General features: G+C 38.5%; 1 protein-coding gene across 1 annotated transcript in view; it reads left to right on the top strand.

Moving 5' to 3' along the window:
* Positions 1-23,751: 23,751 nt before the first annotated feature.
* pth1r (parathyroid hormone 1 receptor) overlaps positions 23,752-25,336 on the top strand; it is a 462,399-nt gene continuing 460,814 nt past the window's right edge. Inside the window, exon 1 of the mRNA XM_028804180.2 lies at positions 23,752-25,146. Within this exon, the coding sequence (XP_028660013.1) occupies positions 25,072-25,146 (75 nt within the window). The 5' untranslated portion in view covers positions 23,752-25,071. The remainder of the gene's footprint in view (positions 25,147-25,336) is intronic.

Genomic DNA, 25,336 nt, shown 5'->3' with positions numbered 1-25,336 from the left:
AACAGTACAGTGTAATGGGGTATGTGGAAGAGAACTGAAAAAGAGAGTGCAGGCAGGATGGGGTGGGTGGAGAAGAGTGTCCGGAGTAATTTGTGACAGACGGGTATCAGAAAGAGTGAAAGGGAAGGTCTACAGGATGATAGTGAGACCAGTTATGTTATATGGGTTGGAGACGGTGGCACTGACCAAAAAACAGTAGACAGAGCTGGAGGTAGCAGAGTTAAAGATGCTAAGATTTGCTTCGGGTGTGACGAGGATGGATAGGATTAGAAATGAGTACATTAGAGGGTCAGCTCAAATTGGACAGTTGGGAGACAAAGTCAGAGAGGCGAGATTGTGTTGGTTTGGACATGTGCAGAGGAGAGATGATTAGTATATTGGGAGAAGGGTGTTAAGGATAGAGCTGCTAGTTAAGAGGAAAAGAGGAAGGCCTAAGAGGAGGTTTATGGATTTGGTGAGAAAGATACAGAGGACAGAAAGATATGAAAAAAAAGATCCGCTCCATTATTTTACTTTTGTCCTTGTTCCATTGCCATCTTTGCAACAACTTTGACTTTTGCAAATATCAGAAAAACCCTTGACTCTCAGGATAATACATTTTGTACAGATTATAGGTCGTGAACAAAGACTGGTGAGGAGAGAACTGATCCAAGCAAGAGGTAATTACAGACTGACAAAGCATTTGTGCCCCTGAAAGGAAAAGATAAGACAACAGTCTATAGAGAGGTTACTGTTTCTATCAAGATATCAGTGTTTCTAATTATTCTAACAAAGTATCGACTTAACTATTGCTATAAAGTATTTGTGTATTGGCTACTTTATTAGGTACACCGGTCTGGTAATTAGTTAGGATGCTTTTTACATCCATTCTACCTGAATTTTGCGTCATACATTCAACAACATACTGGAAATATTACTTGTGAATTTTGGTAAACACAGACTCGATTACCTCAGGTAGCATTTGTAGATTTTTTAGCACAAATTCATATTGTGAATTTTATGCTGTTGTGAATAAGTGCACACAAAATATCAAAGTGATGAGAAGCCTCTAAAAGATCCACAAACCAGGCCTGGCCTGCCTAGAGACAGACCTTACCCTAGGCAGCCTGACCCGAACTCTATAAGCAGGTTTTAGACTGCACAGGCCCAAAATTGAGGATTGGCTTTAAAAGTTCAAAGTACTGTAAAAGTTGAAAAATATACAAAAATCTTCCTCAAGGGAGTGGGAAACATCAATGCTCTGACTTGAGACATAAGTGCAACAACGAAACTTTATAAATAAAGAAAATTATGCCAATTAACAAAAAAAAATGTAAAAATGGATACAAAGGCAAAATAAGGCAAATAAAGTATGCCTGAAAAGTCAAACTAGCATAGTCCTTAATCTGGACATCAGAATCCAGGCAAAAAAATCCAGCAAACCATAAGAAGTGAGATAATACCTACAAATGAAAACTGCCCTCAGCCCCACGCAATGATAGTTTGAGGGAATCCATTTCTTCCACCAGACTATAAAGGTGATGATGTAATGATTGCACCATATGTTTGTTTTCCCACCCACAGAATACAGGAAACATTGCCAGGAGACAAATATACAGAATACAAAATTACTAAATAATAATCTAATAAAATAATTAACAACATTACATAAACTCATGGAAAATAATAATTCAAATACAACAAAACACTTGTTCTACCTCATATCAAAGATGCTCCAATGATATGCTTGCATACAGTATAAACAGAGGATTCAGAAATTATTCAGACTCCTTCACTTTCTGCACAGTTTCCTGTGTTGTAGATTAAATTTTAAATGGATAAATTTGCCAATTTTGACCAACAATCTACATTCAATAACCCACAATGACAAAGCGAAAAAAATTTTCAGAAACTTTTGGAAATATATTAAAAGTCAAAAAGTGAAATCTTTCTCTTTATGTAAGTATTCTGACTCTTAAATCAGTACTTTGTAGACGCTTCTTTGGCACCAATCACAGTTTTGAGTCTTCTTGGGTAATTCTCCACAAACTTTGCACTCCTGAGTTTGGACAGTTTATTCCATTGTTTCTGGCAGATCCTCTTAAACTCTGTCAGACTGAATGGGAATCATCTGTAAGCTGCCAACTTTATGTTTCTCTACAGATGTTCGTGTCATTTAAATCTGGGATTTAGCTTAAACACTCAAAGACAGTCAGAAAGTTGTTCCGAAATCACTGTAGCATTGTCTTGGCAGTATGCTTCTGGTCATTGTCATGCTGAAAGGTGAAATGTCACCTCTGTGTGAGGTTCTGGAGAAAGTTTTTTATCATTTGTCTGCTTTCGCTCAATTCCGACCAGTTTTCCTGTCCCTCCTGCTGAGAAGCACCACTATAACATGATGTTGTTACCACCATTATTCAGGGCAGAAATATTATTAGGAAGGTGATGAGCAGTACCTGGTCTTTGACAGACATTGTGCTTGGAGTTCTGCCCAAAGAGTACAAGTTTTGTCTCATCAGACCAGTGGATCTTTCCTTCCTGCTCTCAGAGTCCTTTAAATGCCATTTGGCAGACTCCAGGCGGGCTGGCATATGGCTTTTATTCAAGAGTGCCTTCTGATGATCGTAAATACCTGATTGATTCTTCTACTCAGCAGAGAACTTCTGAAGTTCTGTTAGTGTGACTGTTGGGTTCTTGGTCACTTCCCTGACCTAAACTAGAAAATATTTGCTCAAATCCTTTGCAAGCGGGAGTTAGCTAATCTACCATAAACATGTCATTGATGGACTGCTGCTTAGGTTGACATCATTCTGATAGCCAACTCTATGAAGAGTCCTGGTGGCTCCAAACTTATTCCAATTCACAATTATCCAGGCTACTGTGCTCCCAGGAACAATTAAAGCTTTAGAAGTACTTTTATACCCTTACCCTGGTCTATGCCACATCACAATTTGACCACGGAGGTCTACAAAAAGATCATTGGACTTCATGGCTTGGTTAGTTCTAATATGTAGTGTGAATTGTAGACCCTTATATACAGAGGTGTGTGTCTTTCTAAACTAAGTGTGCTTAATTCAGTTTGCCACACGTGAACTCCAATCAAGTTCTCTGTAGACGCATCTTGAAGATAATTAAAGCAAACAGGGTGCGCTTGACCACAATATAGAATGTAATGGCAAAGGGTCTGAAAACTAATATGAAGGAGATTTCAGTTTTTGATTTTAAATATATTTGCAAACCTTTTCCTTTATGAAATGCTGAGTGTAGATTGATGAGCAAAAATGCCAAAATTATCCATGTGCAACGCAATGAAGTGTGCAGAAAATTGAGCCTGAATACTTTTTAAATCCTCTGTATTGAGTTGCTGCAACAAGACTGGCTGCTTAGAGGAGCATTCTTTCTCTGTGAACAATCTGTGTCTCTGAATACAGTAATCCCTCCTCCATCGCGGGGGTTGCGTTCCAGAGCCACCCGCGAAATAAGAAAATCCGCGAAGTAGAAACCATATGTTTATATGGTTATTTTTATATTGTCATGCTTGGGTCACAGATTTGCGCAGAAACACAGGAGGTTGTAGAGAGACAGGAACGTTATTCAAACACTGCAAACAAACATTTGTCTCTTTTTCAAAAGTTTAAACTGTGCTCCATGACAAGACAGAGATGACAGTTCTGTCTCACAATTAAAAGAATGCAAACATATCTTCCTCTTCAAAGGAAACAGAGAGTAAAGCAAACAAATCAATAGGGCGATTTGGCTTTTAAGTATACGAAGCACCGCCGGTACAAAGCTGTTGAAGGCGGCAGCTCACACCCCCTCCGTCAGGAGCAGGGGCAGAGAGAGAGAGAGAGAGAGAAACAAAGTCAAAAATCAATACGTGCCCTTTGAGATTTTAAGTATGCGAAGCACCGTGCAGCATACTTAAAAGCTGCACACAGAAGGTAGCAACGTGAAGATAATCTTTCAGCATTTTTAGACGAGCGTCCGTATCGTCTAGGTGTGCGAACAGCCCCCCTGCTCACACCCCCTACGTCAGGATCACAGATAGTCAGCGCAAGAGAGAGAGAAAGAAAAGTAAGTTGGGTAGCTTCTCAGCCATCTGCCAATAGCGTCCCTTGTATGAAATCAACTGGGCAAACCAACTGAGGAAGCATGTACCAGAAATTAAAAGACCCATTGTCCTCAGAAATCCGCGAACCAGCAAAAAATCCGCGATATATATTTAAATATGCTTACATATAAAATCCGCGATAGAGTGAAGCTGCGAAAGGCGAAGCGCGATATAGCGAGGGATCACTGTATATTGGGCACTGAGTGTATATTCTGAGCTTTGAAGTAACTAAAATGAATTTACACATAGTTTAGAAAGCTCTCAAGAGACTATTATAATACTTGCATATATCTAAGTGCCAATCTTAGAAAGTTAATGTTTGATGTTAAATTCATATAAGTGTTGGCTTGATTTCAATAATAGAATATCAGTTTCTTATAACTACCTAGACTATGGTATAGACTTTTACCCCCTGTGAGTTAACATGAGATAGAACTTTCTTGGCCATATCTGTAGAACAGAGTGTTAATTAAGCCATTTAGGAAATAGTCTTACAGCTAGCATGGACTATTAGCTATGTTGGCGTACAGTTTTCTAAATGCACTTGCGTGTTTAATTTGCTAAACATGCCTCAAGTACAACTGTATGACCAAACTTAGAGACATGAAACAAGATATATAAGCCTTAAACAGAATTTTTCTTAAACAAGAACTTTTCCTTAATATCATTTTTTCCCTCTATTTTTGTGTGAACTGTTTCCCTTTTTTTAAAAATGAAGATATGTGATCTGTGGAATTATTTGAATACACGTCACACTGGTGCTTGAATCATCCTATGAAGTAAACTAAAAGCTGCAGAACTTTGGTAATTTTGGATAAACAGCTACATCATATATTTCTATAATTTACTGTATATATTATTTTGAAAGTTAAACATATCATATAATTATTGAAATCATTTAGGAAACTACAGTTATCTAGGAATACAGCTGACTTGTCCAATGAAATATTTTCATTATCTAATATCATGTTGTATTATTTGGATTCAAATGGAAAACCTTGAACTATTTTCTGAACACACTTTTTCCATTAGCGGGTTCTGAGGTGCCAGACATTATTCTAGTAGCATTAGGTGCAAAGCCTCAATGATATAACAATTCAATGAAGGGCACACTGCTACACAAATCCACAGTAATGCCTACAATGAAGGACTCATTTAAATTTTCCAGTCAACTTAACGTATGCAGTGTATGTTTGAGAAGTGGGATAAATCTGATATGGCCAGAGAAAATTCAAAGATAGGGTGAATGAGCAAAACCTAAGCAGACCATCACTGGGTTAGCATCAGACCCAGGTCTTTGCAGCACAGAGCTAGCAGTACTAATCATTGCACCATCATATTTTCCATGAAGAAAATACACGAAATGTACCCAACAACCTGCCAAGTGATTACCAGGACAAGTACTTCATTATAAACCACTGTTTTTTTAATCAATAGCTTTGCTCCTTGTAATCAGTGGTATCTATTTTTAGTCCATGGACCTTAATGTAAAACCCAGTATTTTGAAAAAAAGAAACACATTGACATTTGAAAATAATAATTAGCATTATTCTGCTTTTCCAGACAAGTAAGTTGTATTCCTATAATAAGATAAACATTGTTTCTGATTTATGCATAAAAGCTAGCAATTGTTTGTAAGACGAAAGCAGATTTCGTGGCATTTAGAGTAGTAACTGATACTATAAACAAATTAAATTTAGCATAACTTTCATTAATATATAATACAGTAAACAAATATTACATAACGCTTAACAGATTATAAATTCATTTACAATCATACAGTATATCATTAGATAATAATTTATATATTAGGCTCGTTTTTTGAAACATGATTTCACAAATGGCTAATAAGTATTTTTACCTTTCAGTAATGCTTTATTCATGCTAGGAAATCATCCATCAATTCCATTACTCCCTAGCTGATTAGTGACATATATTTTACTGTGTTATTTATCATATTCACATTTATCGTTCATGGGTTGTACAGACTGGCTATTTCATATTTCCTCCTCCTTTGTAAAATTTAAAGAAAAGTATGTAGGCTTTTACACTTTAAATATTTATAATCATTTATTCATTAAGTTGGATCTTTTTGCAGTACCTAATCTAAAGTTGGAACTATTCACCCATTCTGAAGGTTTATAAAGGATTATAAATGAAGTGTATTCTAAGGTTACCAAATTTTGTGATTTCTTTAAATTGATTCAGATGTGTAATGAAGGCAATCTTTTACCTTTCTTAATTATGTAGTTATGTTAGCTGAGAGTTTGCAGATCTGCATTACAGTCTTAAGAATTAATATTCATCCATTCAGTACATTTTCTAGCCATCTTATCCAATTATGGGTGAAAGGGAACTGTGGCTTTTCCTGGTTCTGGGGGTGAGATGAGAACCAATCCAAGGACAGGACACACTAATGCCCATGCTAGTATTAGGCCAATTCACCTTTCCATTTAAAACATTCCCAGAGGAAAATCCGTGCAAATTTGGAAAAGGTGCTTTGCATAAAATCATGCAAATACAAGTCAGGAGCTTCTGTTAATGTTCAGATCAAACACTAGAATGGGGAAAAATGTGATCTCAGTGAATTTGATCAGTAGTAGGCAGAGACGTGCGGTCAGGGGAGGTTGGTGAGCTCTCCTCACCTGTCATTGTAAAAAGTAAAAAAAAACTAATAATGATAACATAAAATAAATTTGTCCACTGGTCCGTGCTGTAAATTTGTTTTCTGTATGATTCCAATAATTGTGATCATTTTTATAGTCAAAATCGCAGAATTTCCGCATTTCATTGGAGAAACGCAAGGTGCAGTAGTGACGAGCCTCACTTCACCTCGGACTGTGCTCTTCCTCACACACTGGGTTGATGCATGCAATTGACGTGTGTCTGTTGCTGTCTCTCTGTATGTCACCAATATAATGTTTGCAGACACGTTTATTATACATCCTGACTTTCCACAGTCTGGCTAATATCTTTAATGAATGTGTGTGACATATTTAGTCTTGCTGATTGGACATAAAACCGCAGTGAACAGGCACAAGGTGAGGCAGACAGTACCGTGCCACACTGAAGATGGCGGATGTGAGCCCAACAGGTGCTCGTTGCTGCTGTTCTTCTACGCAGAGGCATTAGGTGCCAGTAAGTTATCGATATCAGAAAGTCAAGCGCACTGCAGCGGTCCGTTTATTTTTATTTTTTGTTCCGACTGACTGCCAAAATGGAAGATTAAGACTTTTAAAACTAAAGGAAAATAAGGAGGACTCTTACAAGAAAGTGACAGAGATTTTCGTGGAGGAGGATAGGTGCATGGACTTTATTTACAAATAAAGGTAAAACTATAAACGGTTTTCAATTTTATAAAATCAGACTAAGAAAAAAACAAATCCAATATTTAAAAACTAAAATTTGACCTTAAATAAAATATTCTTTTGTTTTTATTGTTATCCTTTTGTTGAACCATTTTAACCATATTAAAGTTGATTAAAGCATCAGAATTAAAAGCTTTTAAAAACAACTAAATATTTCAGTTAAGGTCAAAATTGAAATCCTTTTTTTTTTGTACACCACTCTATACTTTCATTTGTATTGAATAAGTATGAATTGTGGAATTGCAATGGCAAATTTAGAACACATGGAGGGTACAGAGCAAATGCACTCTCTCCTCTCTCACTCGCCACTATAAATGTAACGTTCTTTCTTAGCCAGATACTGTATGTACCTTACCTATGTGTGTGTAAAGAAATGCTGATGAGATATGAAACATAACCAGTAGTCAATGTACATGCTGCCAATTGAATAGTGAATGAGCTACTCTTTTGGGTTCATATATTTGTAATTCTAACTCTGAAGGAGTCAGTGCCTCACCAGCCACAAATCTCACCAAACGTCACTGGTAGTATGATTGTTGGGAGCAGACAGACTGGTTTGAGTGTTTCTGTAACTGCTGATCTTCTGGGATTTTCATTCACAACGGTTTCTAGAGCTGACACTCAGAATAGTGGAAAAAACAAAAAAACATTGTAAGCAGCAGTGATGTAGATGAAAATGACTTGGTGATGAGAGAGGTCCTGGGAGAGTGGCCTGACTGGTTCAAGCTGACAGAAAGGCTACAGTAACTCAGATAACTGTTCTGTACAACTGTGGTGAGCCGGAAAACATTTCAGAATGCACTTGATCCTTGAGGCAGATGGGCTTGGGTTCAGAGCTGTCTTAACAGCATTATAGGCCCCCGGACAAAGCAGTGCACTGGGCCCCCTACCTACACAACCACTCTATAAGTCACAACATACATAGATTAGCGTGGGGTCCCTATGCTTGTGGGGCCCCTGGGCAACTGCTCAGTGTGTGTTAAGATGTCCCTGCTTGGGTTCCACATCTGTCAGCCAAGAACTGAAAGCAGAGGCTGCAGTGGGCACAGGCTCATCAAAACTTGACAGATGAAGACTGGTCTGTAGAGTGTGAAATTCTGCCGAGGCTGACAGATGGTAGGGTCAGAACTTGGTGCAGTAACATGCATCCAACTTGCCTTGTGTCAACAGTACAGGCTGGTGGTGTAGGTGTAATAGAATGGGGAATGTGTTATTGGCACAGTTTGCCAAAATATTAATCAATCATTACTTGAATGAAATAGCTTATATAAGTATGGTTGCTTACATTTGTATGTATTCCCTCATGGCCACATTTTATCCATTTTCCAATGGCAAATGTTGTCTTAAACTGGTTTCATTAACGTGACAATGAGTTCAGTGTTCTTCAGTGACTGGATCTGAATCCATTAGAACACCTTTGGGATGTTGTAGAATGGGAGATTTGCAGCATGAATATTCAGAAATTGTTTGATGCAATCATACATTATTTGATGCAATCATATCAACATGAACTAGAATCTCAACAGAATGTTTCCAGCATCTTGTGGAATCTATGCCATGAAGAAGTGAGACTGTTTTGAAAGCAAAACCCAGCATTAGCATAGTGTGCTTAATAATTTGTTCAATGGGTGTATATACAATTGCAAAAAGACATCGAGCTGTTACTAAAAATGCATGGTCTCCCTTTGATATAAAGCGACATTAGGGAACATTCAAAAGTGACAGACCTGATGAACTTAAAGATCACCAGGTTATTCAGAGTGTATTTAGACATCTTCACTTTCTAACCACTTTATTGTGTTGTAGATTTATTCTGAAAAGAATACATTTGCTGTTTCTGTCCATCAATCTACATTCAATAATCCATATTGACAAAGTGAAAACATGTTTTCAGAAAGGATTGCAAATATATTAAAAATCAAAAACTAAAATCTCTCATTTACTGTATATACTCATGTATAAGTCGGGTCTTGAAACCCAAAAATTGATCATAAAATCAGACCCCGACTTATACGCCCGTTCAAAAATGTGAGACTTAAATTATTTACTTATCTTCTTGCATCCTCCCATCTCGCATCAGTTTCTCAGACGCATCAAATTTTGTTGCAGCAGCACAGTTACCACTACCTCAACGACTTTTAATTTAAAACCAGCTTCATATTTTCTTCTGCTCGCACGCTCCATTGTAGATAAGGGATGCTCTTACGATAAAGGTGTATGAGGGTGTGAGATACAAAAAACACGAATCAGTGCAAATGTTGCTTCGGAATAGTTTGGGTATTACCATGTGGTCACATAGGCACAATAGAGAGAGAGAGAGTTTAGGAGCATGTGCTGATATAGCACATCGAAAAAAAGGCAGTGTGCTCCATGGTTACTCTCTCAGGTGGGCGTTATCATAATCTCTTGGACCAATAGAGTTTTCCGCATTCGACTTATACGACCGACATTCTAAAATACCAGAAATTATAAGATAAAATCAAGTCCTGACTTATCTGCGGGAGAACTTATTCGCGAGTATATACGGTATATGTACATTTAGACCCTATGCTGTGACACTCCAATTTATGGTCAGGTGCATCATATTTGCTTTAATTATCCCCTAGATGTGTCTAGAACTTTATTGAAGTTCATCTGTGGCAAACTGTATTGATTGGACGTTGTTTAGAAAGGCACACACCTGTTTATGTAATGTTTCAAACTTTACATTGCATGTCAGGACAAAAACCAAGCCATGAAGTCCAAAGATCACTCTGTAGACCTCTATGATAAAATTGTGGTACAGTATAGATCAGGGTGAAAAGATAAACCCATTTCTAAAGCTTTGACCATTCCTAGGAGCACAGTGGCCTCAATAATTGTGAAACAGAAGATGTTTGGGTCCACCAGGATTCTTCCGAAGGTTGGCTGTCCAGTCAATCTGAGTAACCATGCAAGAAGGGCCATGGTCAGGGAGGTGATCAAGCATCCAGTGGTCACTCATACAGAACTTCAGAAGTCATCTAATGAGTTGTGAGAACCCAGAAGAAGGAATAAAATCTCAGCAGTGCTCCCTCAATCAGGTGTTTATTAAAGAGTAGCTAACTTATGCTTGGAGTTGGCCAAATGGCATTTTAAATGATTCTGAGAGCATGAAGAAAGAATTCTGTGGTCTGATGAAAATAAGACAAAAATTGAACTCTTTGGACAGGACATCAAGTACTTTGTTTGATGAAGACCAGGCACTACTCATCACCTGCCTAATGCCATCCCAAGGGTGTAGCATGGTGGTAATGGTATCATGCTATGCTGATGCTTTCCAGCAGCAGGGACAGGGAGACTGCTTACAGTTGAAGGAGAACTAAATACAGAGGGGTGATTGAAGAAAACCTGCATTAAACTTGAGATTTAGTTCAACTTTCTGCACAACAATGACCCGAAACGTACAGCCAAAATAGTGCTAGAGTATCTTTGGGAGAAGACTCTGAATGTCCTTGAATAGCCCACCTGAAACCCTTACTTTAATCCCTTAGAACATCTGTGGAGAGACCTGAATATGGCAGTTTTAAACTGTTTCTCATCTCATCTAATGGAGCTTGAGAGGAACTGCCAGGAAGAATTGGATAAAATACCCAAATCCTGGTGTGCAAAGCTTACAGATACTTACCCAAGAAGAAATGGATCTGTAATTGCTGCTAAAAGGGCTTCTACAAAGTACTGAATTAGGGTCTGAATACTCATATGAACAAGCGATTTCAGTTTTTGGTTTTTAATACATTTCCAAATTTTTCTAAAAACGTTTTCACTTTGTAATTATGGGTTATTGAGTGTAGATTCACGGGGAAAATTACAAATTTATCCAGGTAAAATTAAATCTACAACACAATAATGTGGGCAGAAAGTGAAGGGGTCTGAATACTTTCTGAATCCATTGCAAAAGGTGATTCAAATCAAAGAAGCACAGAGAAGTAACATGGAGTTCCGCTAGTTTCTTAAATTTTTTTCTTGTCAATACCGAGGTCATCTTTTAAACAATAACATTAACATTCCAGTTTGGAAAAATTATGTAAGCCCTTGTTCAGTTTATGGACCACAGCCCTGACATTCTCATATAAAATGTTAGGATACAATTGTGAAATCATTGTTCCCTCTGTTTTAACAAACTGTATAGTCCCCAAGGCAGCAAAGCAGTTTATGCCACTATGCTTCACAGTTGAATGTGGTTTTGGTGTTGGCATGTAGTGCTTTTCCTCCAAACATGACTTTGTGCATTTCTTGCAAACAGTTTAACTTTGTCTCATCTGTCCACAGAATATTGTATTGTGGATTATGTATGTGGTCTTTTGAAAACTTGCGATGTGCTGCAATGCTTCTTTTGGAAAGCAGTGGTTTCCTGCGTAGTGTCCCTGTTCAGTGTTTTTCTTATAATAAGTTCATAAACAGTGACCTTAGTAAGTTCAAGTGAATTCAGCATGTCCTTTGCTGTAACCCTAGGGTTCTTTTCACCTCTGTCAGCATTATCTGCTATGCTCCCCGCAGGATTCTGACTTCTGGGGAGACTAGCAATAGTAATCTATGTCCTCCATTTGTAGAGGATTTGTCTTACTAGCAACTGATGAACATCCAGGCCTTTAGAAGTGCTCTTGTATCCTTTTTCAGCATTTCTGCAGTTCTTCTTCTAGGGTCCCTTGAAGTTGATTTTGATCGGGGAAGGGTTCACATTAACAGACCTTTCATGAGAAGAGGAGATTCTGTCAGTAATCAAATTTTATGTGCCTTTTATAGGGAGTGGGGCACTTCCAGCCCATACCTTCAATCTCATTTCACTGATTGGAGAATCATTAGACTAGAAGCTCACATAATTGTTCCTGTCTGTGAGTGTTAAAATGATGCATTAAGGACCATTGAACACATCTATAGTCTGTCATTATATAATAAGAATGTCTGTCATGTCAGAAATTTCAGTTGGCTGTCTTGTAGTTTGAACAGTCTCCAGTATGATTATCTGATGTCACCATCATATTTCTAGAAATCGATTGTGCAGCAACTGCGGTGATTATGTATTATATACATACTGCATAATTTAATAACCCATGTCATGGCATGTCAATCAGACCAAATGTGCTTCTGCAGTTTGAGCACATATAAGACTGGCAAGTCTACCGTGACTAGTCACTTGACCACGGTTTCTAAGAATCGCACAGTGTATGCCAGGTATTACCCAAAACTGCAATGCTTGAAGGGATGTATCACAAAACAATAGCAATTGATAAATCATTTGCCTTTTGTGTACGTGTGTGGCATTCAGAGTGTAGAAAATGCAACACAACAAGCACCAATGTGATGAAGACCATGGAGCGGCTGCTGCTTCACCACCTGAAGCCACAAGTCTGCCATGGCCTCGACCCTCTGCAGTTCGCATACCAGAAGAAGGTGGGAGCGGAGGATGCCATCATCTATATGCTACACCAATCCCTCTCCACTTGGACAGAGGCAGTGGTGCTGTAAGAATTATGTTTCTGGACTTCTCTAGCACCTTCAACACCATCCAACCTCTGCTCCTTAGGGACAAGCTGACAGAGATGGGAGTAGATGCATACCTGGTGGCATGGATCGTGGACTATCTCACAGACAGACCTCAGTATGTGCGTCTCGGGAACTGCAGGTCTGACATTGTGGTCAGCAGCACAGGAGCGCCGCAGGGGACTGTACTTTTTCTGGTCCTGTTCAGTCTATATACATCGGACTTGTCCTGCCACATGCAAAATTTTGCTGACGACACTGCTATTGTGGGCTGCATCAGGAGTGGGCAGGAGGAGGAGTATAGGAACCTAATCAAGGACTTTGTTAAATGGTGTGACTCAAACCACCTACAACTGAACACCAGCAAAACCAAGGAGCTGGTGGTGGATTTTAGGAGGACCAGGCCCCTCATGGACCCCGTGATCATCAGAGGTGACTGTGTGCAGAGGGTACAGACCTATAAATACCTGGTAGTGAAGCTGGATGATAAACTGGACTGGAATGCCAATACTGATGCTCTGTGCAAGAGAGGACAGAGCCCACTATACTTCCTTAGAAGGCTGGCATCTTTCAACATTTGCAATAAGATGCTGCAGATGTTCTATTAGACGGTTGTGGCGAGCACCCTCTTCTACGTGGTAGTGTGCTGGGGAGGCAGCATAAAGAAGAGCGACGCCTCACGCCTGGACAAACCAGTTGAGGAAGGCAGGCTCTATTGTAGGCACGGAGCTAGACAGTTTGACATCCGTGGCAGAGTGATGGGCGCTCAGAAGGCTCCTGTTAATCATGGAGAATCCACTGTATACACTGTACAGTATCATCTCCAGTCAGAGGAGCAGCTTCAGCGATAGACTAATGAACTCAAGTCTTAAATGTTTACTACTTTGGAATATGTTTTTCTTCCACGAAAAGTGAACCATGAGATGTAGCTAGCAGGATCCAATCAGGGAAGAGCCATGTAATAGGCATGAACCAACCAGAGTGCGAGTGGAGTCTGCATTTTTAGACATCTTTATTTTCATTGGCATTTTCAAAAATATCCAGCTATGGGAAATGTTTTCAAAAGTATTTGTTTTCGTGGATTGAAAATGCTGGTGTGATGTAGACATGGGGTGAAATCAAAGACAAATTTCTGAGTATTTAAATAAAAAAGTAGTAGTGTGCATTGGGGTCTTAGTTACTGATCAGATCTCCTTGTTATGAGCAAATGATGCAGAAATCTGGAAAATGTCCAAGTGTCCACTGTCACAATCAGGATTTTGTTTTTACTTCTTAAATAACTTGTTTTAGCTATTAAAAATCTTCAGGACTTTTTTTGTGGATTTGGGGGGTCAGGGTGCTTTGTGGCCTCATGTTTCACAATGTTGAAAACTTTTAATGTCTTTCCTGTGATGCCATTTTGTTTATTGTATTGGGTGCTGGCATTTTAAGCATATTTATAGATTGGTTGCTATGAATTTTCTATGCACGGTAAAGCGGTAGTGTGTGCTCCGTGACATCATAGGGTCTAATATATAAAAGTCAGCATCATACTCTTCCTCTTTGTCCACGATTGGATTCTTCCAAAGACCTTTGCTTGCATTATTTTTGTTTCTCAATTCCTCGTTTTTGAAATTCCTGTTTGTAACATTTAACAATTTGGTTCTGGTTCTGTATTTCTTTTTTCAGTTTTTTGATTTTTGATCTTCTGCACTGTTTCCTGACTACAATTCTTATTTCATGTCCTCAGCTTGTTTTCTTGATCGTTTGTATTTTTGGTTTTGACGCCCTGCTTGTTATTTTGCTTTTATATGACATCTCCTGATCCTGCCTCCACTTAAATGCTTCTAACATCTTATGCAGTCAGCACATCCACATTTTTTAGCACCTGAATATTTAATGTGCTTATTTTGCATGAAGTATTAATATTGGGGCAGATAATAATAGGGAACGCTCTGCTAAACATGCAAACAGGACACCATGGAAATTGGTTAAATTCAGCTATGCTAGAGCTTTTTATTTCAATAGGTTTGTGAATGTTTCTGTTAAAAAACCAAGGTCAAACTGAATGATGTAAAGCATAAATCTTTATCTCTCAATAAATGTTCACTCAATAAGTACCTACAACTTTCTTTTTTGTAGAGCTCCCAAACTATCAATCAATAAAATGTATCCCTTCTTTATAGGTCTAAGCTGAGAGATATACAGTAAATGGATGGTGCTATCTTTGCATCTCCTTTGGCCATTTTTGCACAGGACTTGATTTTGTTGTCATTTGATAGTCTTACACAATTTTTTTTTACCTTTTCAGATGAGAGACATAACCAGATAGTGAAGCACTTGGACTGCTTATACTCAGTGGCTTTCACCATGCTACTAGAGGAGTGAACTGTTACAGTCAGTAAAAGATCATTTGATGGTAGCAAGGGATATAAAAAGAATCTTTTATTTCACTTTTACTTCACTTTCCCTTTGCTTATCCTATCATGAACAATGAGCTCAGAACTTAGTTCATTTAATCTTTTTAAAAGTCAATTAAGTAATTATTTTTACTATGGTCTTGGAGCAGATTGCCTTTCTATATTGACTACAATTAATATTTTTGTTAAAGCGTACCTTCAAATGTATAGATAATATGCTTAGTAATCAATAGTATTTGAATTGATTCTCTTCCCTTTTTTAACAATAGATTTCCCTTATCAGTCTCTGATGATAATCAAGATAGAGGGACCAGGTCACTGGAGCAAGGTGGACCCTTGTTGTTTAACTGTTAGCTTGTTACAGCCCCCAGAGTCTGCACTCAGTAAAAGATGCTATAGGAAAATAAATTGAATTGAACTGATTCAGAATAAAAGGAGCCGGAAAGGTATGTTTGATAGACATATATGAGTTTAGGAGAGTGTATATGTTCGATATTGTCTTTTGTGACTCTTTGTCAGTAGTTACAGTTTACTTTTAGAAGTAAAATTGTTCACATGAAGTCAATAGCAGTTATTGAAAATCTAAAACTTGCCAAGACTTATTGAGTATGAGGTCAAGAATTTACTTGGACCAAAAGCTCTCTGGCGAAAAGATTGAGAGGGTAGGGAGCCAGAAAATGAAGTAACACAACATGTCTTCTGTGGCTATTAACAGATATATGCATGCTAGATGAAAAAGTCATTCTATAAAGATGGAAAGTGAGTCTTGACAGACTAAACATGTCTAGAAAAAAAATTCAAAGAACTACAGAAAGCTGACTATGGCTTAGCAAAGGAACCAGGTTTGTAAGGCACGAGCAAGACTGTCATTTTCATTTTGATCAAAATAGGAGCAGAACTGAGATAAATCAGAAAATTAGAAAACAATTCATTTAGAAACTCAAGCAACATACATTTTTAGGGCAGTCAAACAAAATAGTCGAAATACTATGGGTCAAAGCTAAACATGAATTCACTAAACTATTAGTGCTAGTCACAAAAACCCGAAACAGCTTGACTTTCTCATGCCTAACCATTCAAATAGTCTGCGGACAAAATGAGAGACAACTTCTAAGATGTAGCAACAGAGCAGGGAATTCATGTTTCTTGACAACAAACCTAAAAACAAAACAGGTTTCTCAAGAGGTTGTGATTTGCTATGAAAGCCAGAGTATTAAACTGTTTTTATGTTCAGACACAAATTGCAAGGAGTTGATTACTAGAGAATTGTTACTCTGCCAAAATGATCCCTAAGTCAGAGAGATGAATCAAGACTAAAAAGCTGTGAATTATAAAAAAAAAAATCCAGAATGTTAATCACTAAATAATACTTGTTCATAGGTCAAAAATCGTAATCTCAGACAAAGGGCTACTGGTGCTATGCTGGAATTTATAAGAGAGTTTTTTGTTATAAGAGTTTCCTCCAAGAAAAAATGGATGAGGCCTCTTAAAAACAAGCTAGGGGGCAGGCCAAAATCCTACCTGGTCTCTTCAGCAGATGTATGCTTGACTTAAGCCAGACCTCCAAAGCTACCTGCTGGCTTCACCTGGAACACACCTAGAAATGGGGAGATGGCAAAATAACTGTAAATATTTCAAAAATAAAGTGTCAACCCCTGGCTTGGGCCCAAAACGTGCAACAAAGAATCTGTGCAAATCAAAAATTATTTAATAAAACATTGATAATAAAGCTCAACTGAGGAAAAAGGAGACAAAAAGGAGTTGCCTAAAACACAATCCACAGAAAACAAAGCCCAAATCAGAATCCTTAAGACAAATTTAAAATAATAAGAAACCTTTTAACACCAAAAATGGCAATAGTTACAGACACTCCTTTTTGTGAATGATTCCCTTTCCTGAGCATTCCTTGCCAGTTTAAATAGCCTGAGGGAAGTCTCAGAAGTATTGGCATCAGGGTGGCCCTATCTTTTGAGGCGCTGCCCACAAGAACATGAAACATAAGCTAATTTTAAGAGAGAGTAAGCAATAATAAACATAACCAAAAATGGGTAAAAATAAACTAATAATTATTCAAAAACAACAAAAATAACAATAAATGACATTATTAATACATGAATACATAACAAGTTATTAGGTAATGACGTAAATCATGGTGCCTTTAGTGAGACAGTACTTCGCAACCAGCTAGGTCCTTCAGCAACTCTTAATCTGCTCACTGTGATACTAAAATGGAGGTGTGTCACACTTTAAAATGAAACAGAAAAAAGTTTTAACTTTCCCAAGCAAAGAAATACATATTAAACACACACATGAATATAAAGCTTAAATTTTCGGATTTCAAAATATTAATGTCTCATGAATTGAGAAAATAATGAAAGGCAAAAAAAAATGTTCTAATGACACAAAATGAGTTTTCCAATTCTTAACAATCAGGGCATCAGAAAGTAATTAATCATTTGAACTGAATTTCTTAAGAAATACATAATTTTGCTACACCTTTCATTCATTTTACAGTAAGTCTCGAAGCCTAGAAATAAGCAGCTTCACATTAAATAAGATGGCTGCTATAACATTACATGTACACAAGCCTAATAACATTCAGTGCTATGGAGTAAATTTCGCAAAATTGGAAAGTTTGTGACATCACTGAAATGGACAAGAAAATAAACAACAATAAAAAACAGACAGACAGGAGATACAAGGAGCAGATAGCAGTCAAAGATGGAGATGAAAAAGTGGGGGGACCCACATACAAGGCCAGCCCTGCCTGCTTTACAGGTTTGGGACCACTGCTTAGGCCTCAGCCTAGCCAGCCTAGCCCCAAATTCAAAAAGCAGATTCCCTGCCTCCACAGGCCTAAAACTGGGGCCAAATTCAAAAGTTCAAAATGTTCAGAAAAGATAAGTGATAAAGCATGAAAACTCTGGTTCCAGGATAACAAACATGCTGTTTCTTTAAAATTTGATTTATTTATTCATAAAGAAGAATGAAAGCAAAAGCAAGGAAAATAGCAAAAACTGGATTTACCTAAAAGGCAAAACCTAAATCAAACAAATTTAATGAACAGTAATCCAGAAACAGTACCTGCAAAACAATGTAAGTGTCAAAAGTTAGGAAATCCAAATTGGTACAAAAATCACAAATCAAAAATAGGAATCAAAACAAATGCTTTGTTGAAGCTCCAAAGTAACTGGAGCTTTACTTAAATACTATCTCAGGCAATACCCCAGCTACCTAAGCAGGCGACCCCACCTCCTTCAGTTCTATATAAAGAAGATAAACAAAAAGAAAGCACTAAACCTTAACAGTACAAAATGAAAAAATAATTAATCAAGGACAGAACATCAGATAAATAAAGTACAAAAAGTTCAACACCAAATACAGAATTAATAACACAATACAAAAAATATATTTTAAAAACAACAAAGCATTAAATAAACAAGAATGAAACTTGAGTTACCGCCCTGATCCTTAGCTGAAACATAACAGGCTATTGATTTTTATTTCTTTTTTTCAAATACTTTGTTCCTTATTTTCAAAAATCCATCCTAACTAGTGCAAAAAACAAAATACCTTATTTACTTTTACATAACGTTCTCTCATAATTTATATTAAGTAAAACAACTACAGACAATGCACCTCCTTTTGAAGGTTCAGCAACTTGAAAGTGGGATCTCTAAAGGGAAAACAGACAAATATTGTTTTATTTCTTCATGGACAAGCCAGATGACAAGAGGTATAATAAGCCATCCATGATTGTGTAGTGAATCACATTCAAAGAGAAATATTTAGGTGACGTGAGCCAATAAACTAAATTAAAAGTGGAGCTGATCTCATCCATTATATAATGGTTACGTAGGCCTGTTTTCAAGGTCGATATTCTCATTTTTCATCAATACTGTGTGCTAGGTAGAATATTTTATTTTTGTTTTACATTATGTTGCAGTAGAAATTAATTGCATTTTGAATTTATTTTGGAATTATTTTTACCTCTTCTCATGTTCCTATTCCATTTTTAACAAAACTTGTATTTCTATAGCACATTTTCATTCAAAGTTATGTCCAGAGTGTTTTGGAGATGAAAAGAGTGTCAGACAGAGTGATGATTATGAAGCTGGAAATTGAAGGTGTGATGATAAATGTTATTAGTGCATATGCCCCCTTCCCCAAGTTGGATGTGTGATGGGTAAGAAAGAAGATTTCTGGAGTGAGTTGGATGATGTGGTGGAGAGTGTACCTAAGGGAAAGAGAGTGGTGATTGGAGCAGATTTCAATGGAAATGTTAGTGAAGGGAACAGAGGAGATGAGGAGGTGATGGGTAGGTATGGCGTCAAAGAGAGGAATGCAGAACCTCAGATGGTAGTGGATTTTGTGAAAAGGATAGGCATGGCTGTGGTGAATATGTATTTTAAGAAGAGGGAGGAACCTAGGGTGACGTACAAGAGTGGAAGAAGATGCACACAGGTAGATTATATCCTATGCAGGAGGGTCAGTCTAAAAGAGACAGTAGACTGCAAAGTGGTGGAAGGGAAAAGTGTAGTTAGGCAGCATAGGATGGTGGACTGTAGGATGACGTTGGAGATGAAGAGTAGGGGGAGAGGGAGGGAAGAGCCAAGGATCAAATAGTGGAAGTTGAAAAAGGAAGACTGTAAGGTTTAGTTAGACAGAGGGACCAAACTGGGCTAGATGTCCAGCAGGTTAGGGTGCTAAAGGATAAAGATACATACTCACAAGCGAGGAGGGTGTGTTGAGCAGATGGAAGGAGTACTTTGAGAGGCTGATGAAGAGAATAAGAGAGAGAGAAGCTTGGATGATGTGGATATAGTGAATCAGGAAGTGCAACGGAACAGCAGGGTGGAAGTAAAGACATCTATGAAGACCATGAAGAATGGAAAGGCCATTGGTCCTGATGACATACTTGTGGAAGCATGGAAGTGTTTAGGAGAGATCACAGTGGAGTTTTCAACCAGATTATTTAATACAGTCTGGGAAAGTGAGAGGATACCTGAGGAGTGGAGAAGAAGTGTACTGGTACTGATTTTTAAGAATAAAGTGGATCTGCAGAGCTGTAGTAACTACAGAGGGATAAACTGATGAGCCACACTATGAAGTTATGGGAAAGAGTAGTGAGAAGCTAGGTTAAGAAGAGAGGTGATGATTAGCGAGCAGCAATATGGTTTCATGCCAGGAAAAAGCACTAGAGATGAGATATTTGCTCTGAGGGTGTTGGTGGAGAAGTACAGAGAAGGCCAAAAGGAGTTGCATTGTGTCTTTGTGGACCTGGAAAAAGCATATGACAGGGTGCCTCAAGAGGAGTTGTGGTATTGTAAGAGGAAGTCGGAAGTGGCAGAGAAGTATGTAAGAGTTGTACAGGATATGTATGAGGGAAGTGTGACAGTGGTGAGGTCTGCAGTAGGAGTGATGGATGCATTCAAGGTGGAGGTGGAATTACATCAGTGTTCGGCTCTGAGCCCTTTTTTATTTGCAATGGTGATGGACAGGTTGACAGACAAGATTAGACAGGAGTTCTCATGGACTATGATGTTTGCGGATGACATTGTGATCTGTAGCGAGAGTAGGTAGCAGGTTGAGGAGACCCTGGAGAATTGGAGATATGCTCTAGAGAGCATACATGTGTGTGAATGAGAGGAAGGTCAAAAGAGTGGTGATGATGCAGGGTGTAGAGTTGGTGAAGGTGGATGAGTTTAAATACCTGGGATCAACAGTACAGAGTAACAGGGATTGTGGAAGAGAGGTGAAGAACAGAGTGCAGGCTGGGTGGAATGGGCGGAGAAGAGTGTCAGGAGTGATTTGTGACAGATGGGTATCAGCAAGAGTGAAAGGACGTGTGCAGAGGAGAGATGCTGGATATACTGGGAAAAGGATGCTAAGGATGGAGCTGCCAGGTAAGATGAAAAGAGGAAGGCCTAAGAGGAAGTTTATTGATGTGGTGGGAGAGGACATGCAGGTGGTGTGTGTAACAAAGTAAGATGCAGACGACAGGAGGATATGGAAAAAGATGATCAGCTGTGATGACCTCTAACGGGAGCAGCCCATATTATTTACACATTTCTAATATTTCATGTTAAAATAGGTAATAATCTACAGTTAATACCAATTAGTTAATAAATACACGGGGAGAACATGCAAATGCTATGCAGACCCTGGCACTGTGAGGCAGGAATACTAGTTCTGTGCTATCACTTTGCGCTAAAGACACTTCGTCTTACAGTATCTGCCAATGCATGCATGCCCAGTACAAATGAACAAGTATGTCAAATGCATTTTTGGTTGTACTACTGTGGGCGGCGATATTTTCATAAACGATGTGAAAATGCTAGTGTGAAATTTTTAAATGGACATATATATAGTGTATATGTAGCCTAAGGCAGTTGCTTCATGTCCTGGGCTCCCAGCAGGGGTACCGACAGTGATTGGGGGAATGGGAACATTTGTCCCTTTTCCTGTACTGGCATGGGGCCCTGGATGGTCTCTTCACAAATTAATTACTTTACAAATTAATTGCTCAGTAAGAATATCTGGTGATTTGACAGCAACATCTGAGTAGCAACTGAAGCACCTGAAGAGATATACTGTGCCAGTGATGAAGAACAACCAACACCTATTCAGTTATTTCATGCCAAGCACAGAATGAACCTTCGGAGCTTTTATCCATATGTTTGTGTTCCACTGCATACTCTTTTGGATGTTATTAGTCACTGTGGCTGGAACTGAGCGTTATTTCTTCATTACATCTTATGTACACCCTGAACCTAGGATGGCTTACATTAATTCAGACTTTTTTCTATTAATAATGTAAACTGTGGCATGATTGTTGGTTTCAGTATTTTTGTAACTTTTGGCCACCTATGATTTTCACACACTACGCACTTTAGAATTGGCTCAAAAAGGTGAGAAAAAACATAAAACATCCAGACAGTGTCAGTTCTGTAAACAGAAACGCCTTGTTCACGAGACAGTGAGAGAATAGCCTAACTGGTTCGAGCTGACAGAAATGCTACAGTAACTCTGTATAACTGAACTGAGCACAAAAGCATTTGAGAATGCATAACAAATCAAACCATGAGGTGTAAGGGCTACAACAGTAGAAGACCATGTTGGTTTCCACTTCTGTCAGCCAAGAACAGAAAGCTGAGGCTGAGGATCACTAAAACTGGCCAGATGATGACTGGGAAAATGTAGTCTGATCTGATGAATCTGAATTTTTGCTGAGATACTCAGATGGTAGGGTCAGAATTTGGCACCAACAGAATGAATCCATACACCCAACCTGCCTTGTGTCAACAATCCAGCCTGGTGGTAGTGTTGTAATGGTGTGGGGAATGTTTTTATTGGCACACTTTGAACTAGTTAATACCAATCAATCATTGGTTGAAAGCCATGGCTTGTTTGTGTATTGCTGCTGACCATGTGCATCCCTTCATGGCCTCAATTTTCCCGTCCTCTAATGGCTACTTCGAGTATGAAAATACACCATGTCACAAAATGAAAGTCATCTCAAACTGGTTTCATGAACATGCCAATGAGTTCAGTGTTCTTCAGTGGCCTTCCTAACCATTGGATCACCTTTCGGATATGGTAGAAGCAGGAGATTTGCAGACTAAATATGCAGCTGATAAATCTGTAGACATTGACAGATGTATTCAGGTCAAAATGGACCAGAAATTAAAAAAAAAAAAAAAGTTTCCGCCATCCTTTGTAATCAATGCCATGAAGATTTTGAGAGCAAAGGAGGCCCTACTCAGTGTTAGTATAGTGTTCCTAATAATTTGCACTCACTGTGGGTCAAGTCCATCTAAATAAAATCTTATTGGTATGTACACTTGTACTCACCTTAATTTGATGTCTGATATGGCAAATAATCTGGCCACCAAAGACCATCCAATTTTGGTATCATGATTGCTGATAATACAATATTATTAAAGTATGCATTATTACTAAGCACCCTAATCATGGGAAAGGTGCTATATAAATAAAATGTATTATTATTATTAGGCTACTAATAAGGAAAACTTCAATCTAAAATTGAGTTATTGCAATTCTCTCAATGTGTTTTGGGGTGTGCCAGTCCGTTCTGAAATAACGTTGATCTTCTAAGGATTTATATAGAAATCGTCCTTCAGACTAAGCCACGTTTGTGATGTACACTCCAGTTAGTATGCACACAAGTGTTCTGAGGTGCCAGCCGTAGCCGTAGATTCTTCACTTCGGTTTGAAGTGTTCTATGAAATAAACGCCCAGTACCGAGAGAGGGGGGAGAAGCCACGCTGCCGCCCTGCGCTCTGTGGTTTCGAGGGGTGGACCCGAGTCACTGCAAGTCACCAATCGCGTCGTGTCCTGCACTACGTGCCTCTTTCTAAATAAGCTCGCGCACACGCACACACACACATACACGAGAGCACTCTCATTGAAATAGAGCTAGCAACTCGCCGCGATTTAGGGGAAAAGGGATCTTTTTCATTTCCTGCTTTCTGTTTAAAGCAGAGGAAACCCGACACGTTACATTTGCTGTGTGGAAAGGGGCTCGTTTTTCTAAAACAGCATATAAAACAGAGGAGGCTTATTCTGCAAAGGACGACAGTGCCTTACATTAAATGCATGCACACAACCCAGCCGCTTTGGACGAGATGCCTAATTTAAAATGCCCCCCTGCCTAACCCGGGAGATTTTTTTTCCTGCGTTTCCTGTTCAGAAACTCCAAACTGTAGTATATGGACGGTGTTCACTTATCGGACAGCGAGCAAGCGAGAGAGAGAGAAAGTCCCTTCCGCAGCGAGACAAGGAGTTCGAAAAGCCAGCTTTGGGGTTTGACAGCCTAAACTTTGCAGGGGTCTAAAAAAATACAGGCTGTTTTGGTCATTTAGGTTTTTAATATTTACTGACACCGTATACACTGTACGAAGTTTGCGTGCCCGTTACCATTCCGTTTTGACATTTTAGTCCCGGCATGTGAACAGTGCTTAGGATTTTTACAAGTTGGCTCATAACCCGTAAAAATGAGTTAACATGAGAAATTCTGGTAACGGAGCAAACATGAATGAGCTCGCCCACTGAAATGCCAACAGGTGAAACTGGTCATTTTTTTTATTTAGAGATACAACATTTCTAAAATGATTTTTTGTCACAGCAGCGTATCTGACAGGGAGCTGCAGCAAACACAAGTCAGATTCGACAACCTATAATTTCTTAAGACATTTATTTTATTTTGTGAAAAACAGATCTGGACAGTTTGATCTTTCTGTTTAAAGAAAAAACTTGAAAAAAGTCACAATCTTTAAAAGAGAAAAAGAAAAAAAAGCATAGGGAAAATTAAAAAGATCTAAAAATAAAGTACTGGTTTCTTGTCCACAAAGAATCATTTGAACTTCCCACCGCAGAACGAGAAGGAAATAAATAACGGTTTTGACATATGGATGTGATTTTTTGCGAAAGAGACAGATGTAAAGAGAAATGAGAAGAGGCACGGCGCAGTCCAAATGCGTTACAGATTTTAAAAGAAAAAATCTAAATAATAGTTTTAACTACCAGGAAGCCAAAGTCACCTTCGCGATATGGACAAGCAGGAGAGATTCTGGAGCGTTCGGCACTTTTTCACCGACTTACATGGACGGAGCAATGAGTGACCATTACATCTGAAAGTTTGCACTAAATCATCTTTTTGCTGTCATCGACCTCTGGATGTTTGCTAGTTATGGGAACTTCTCCGTACATCCACGGTTTATCAGTCGTCCTCTGGTTTTCGGTGCTCAGCTGCGTGTATGCTCTGGTAAGTCAGCATCCTCCGCGGGCCGTGTTACAATTGGGATTCTTCAGGTGTAAAATCGCTGCCTTTAACTTGTATTTTGTGGGTAGTACCAGAACAATGTCTGCAAATTAAATGTCACCACGAGTGTGTATTTGTGAGGGCTTGTCTGAACAACTGTTGGAAGATGAATGTAAATATAAGGGGATAACCT

This window comes from Erpetoichthys calabaricus, chromosome 6 (assembly GCF_900747795.2).
Source record: "Erpetoichthys calabaricus chromosome 6, fErpCal1.3, whole genome shotgun sequence".
In the NCBI taxonomy this organism is placed as follows: Eukaryota; Metazoa; Chordata; class Cladistia; order Polypteriformes; family Polypteridae; genus Erpetoichthys; species Erpetoichthys calabaricus.
This window is presented reverse-complemented; position numbering and strand designations above follow the sequence as displayed.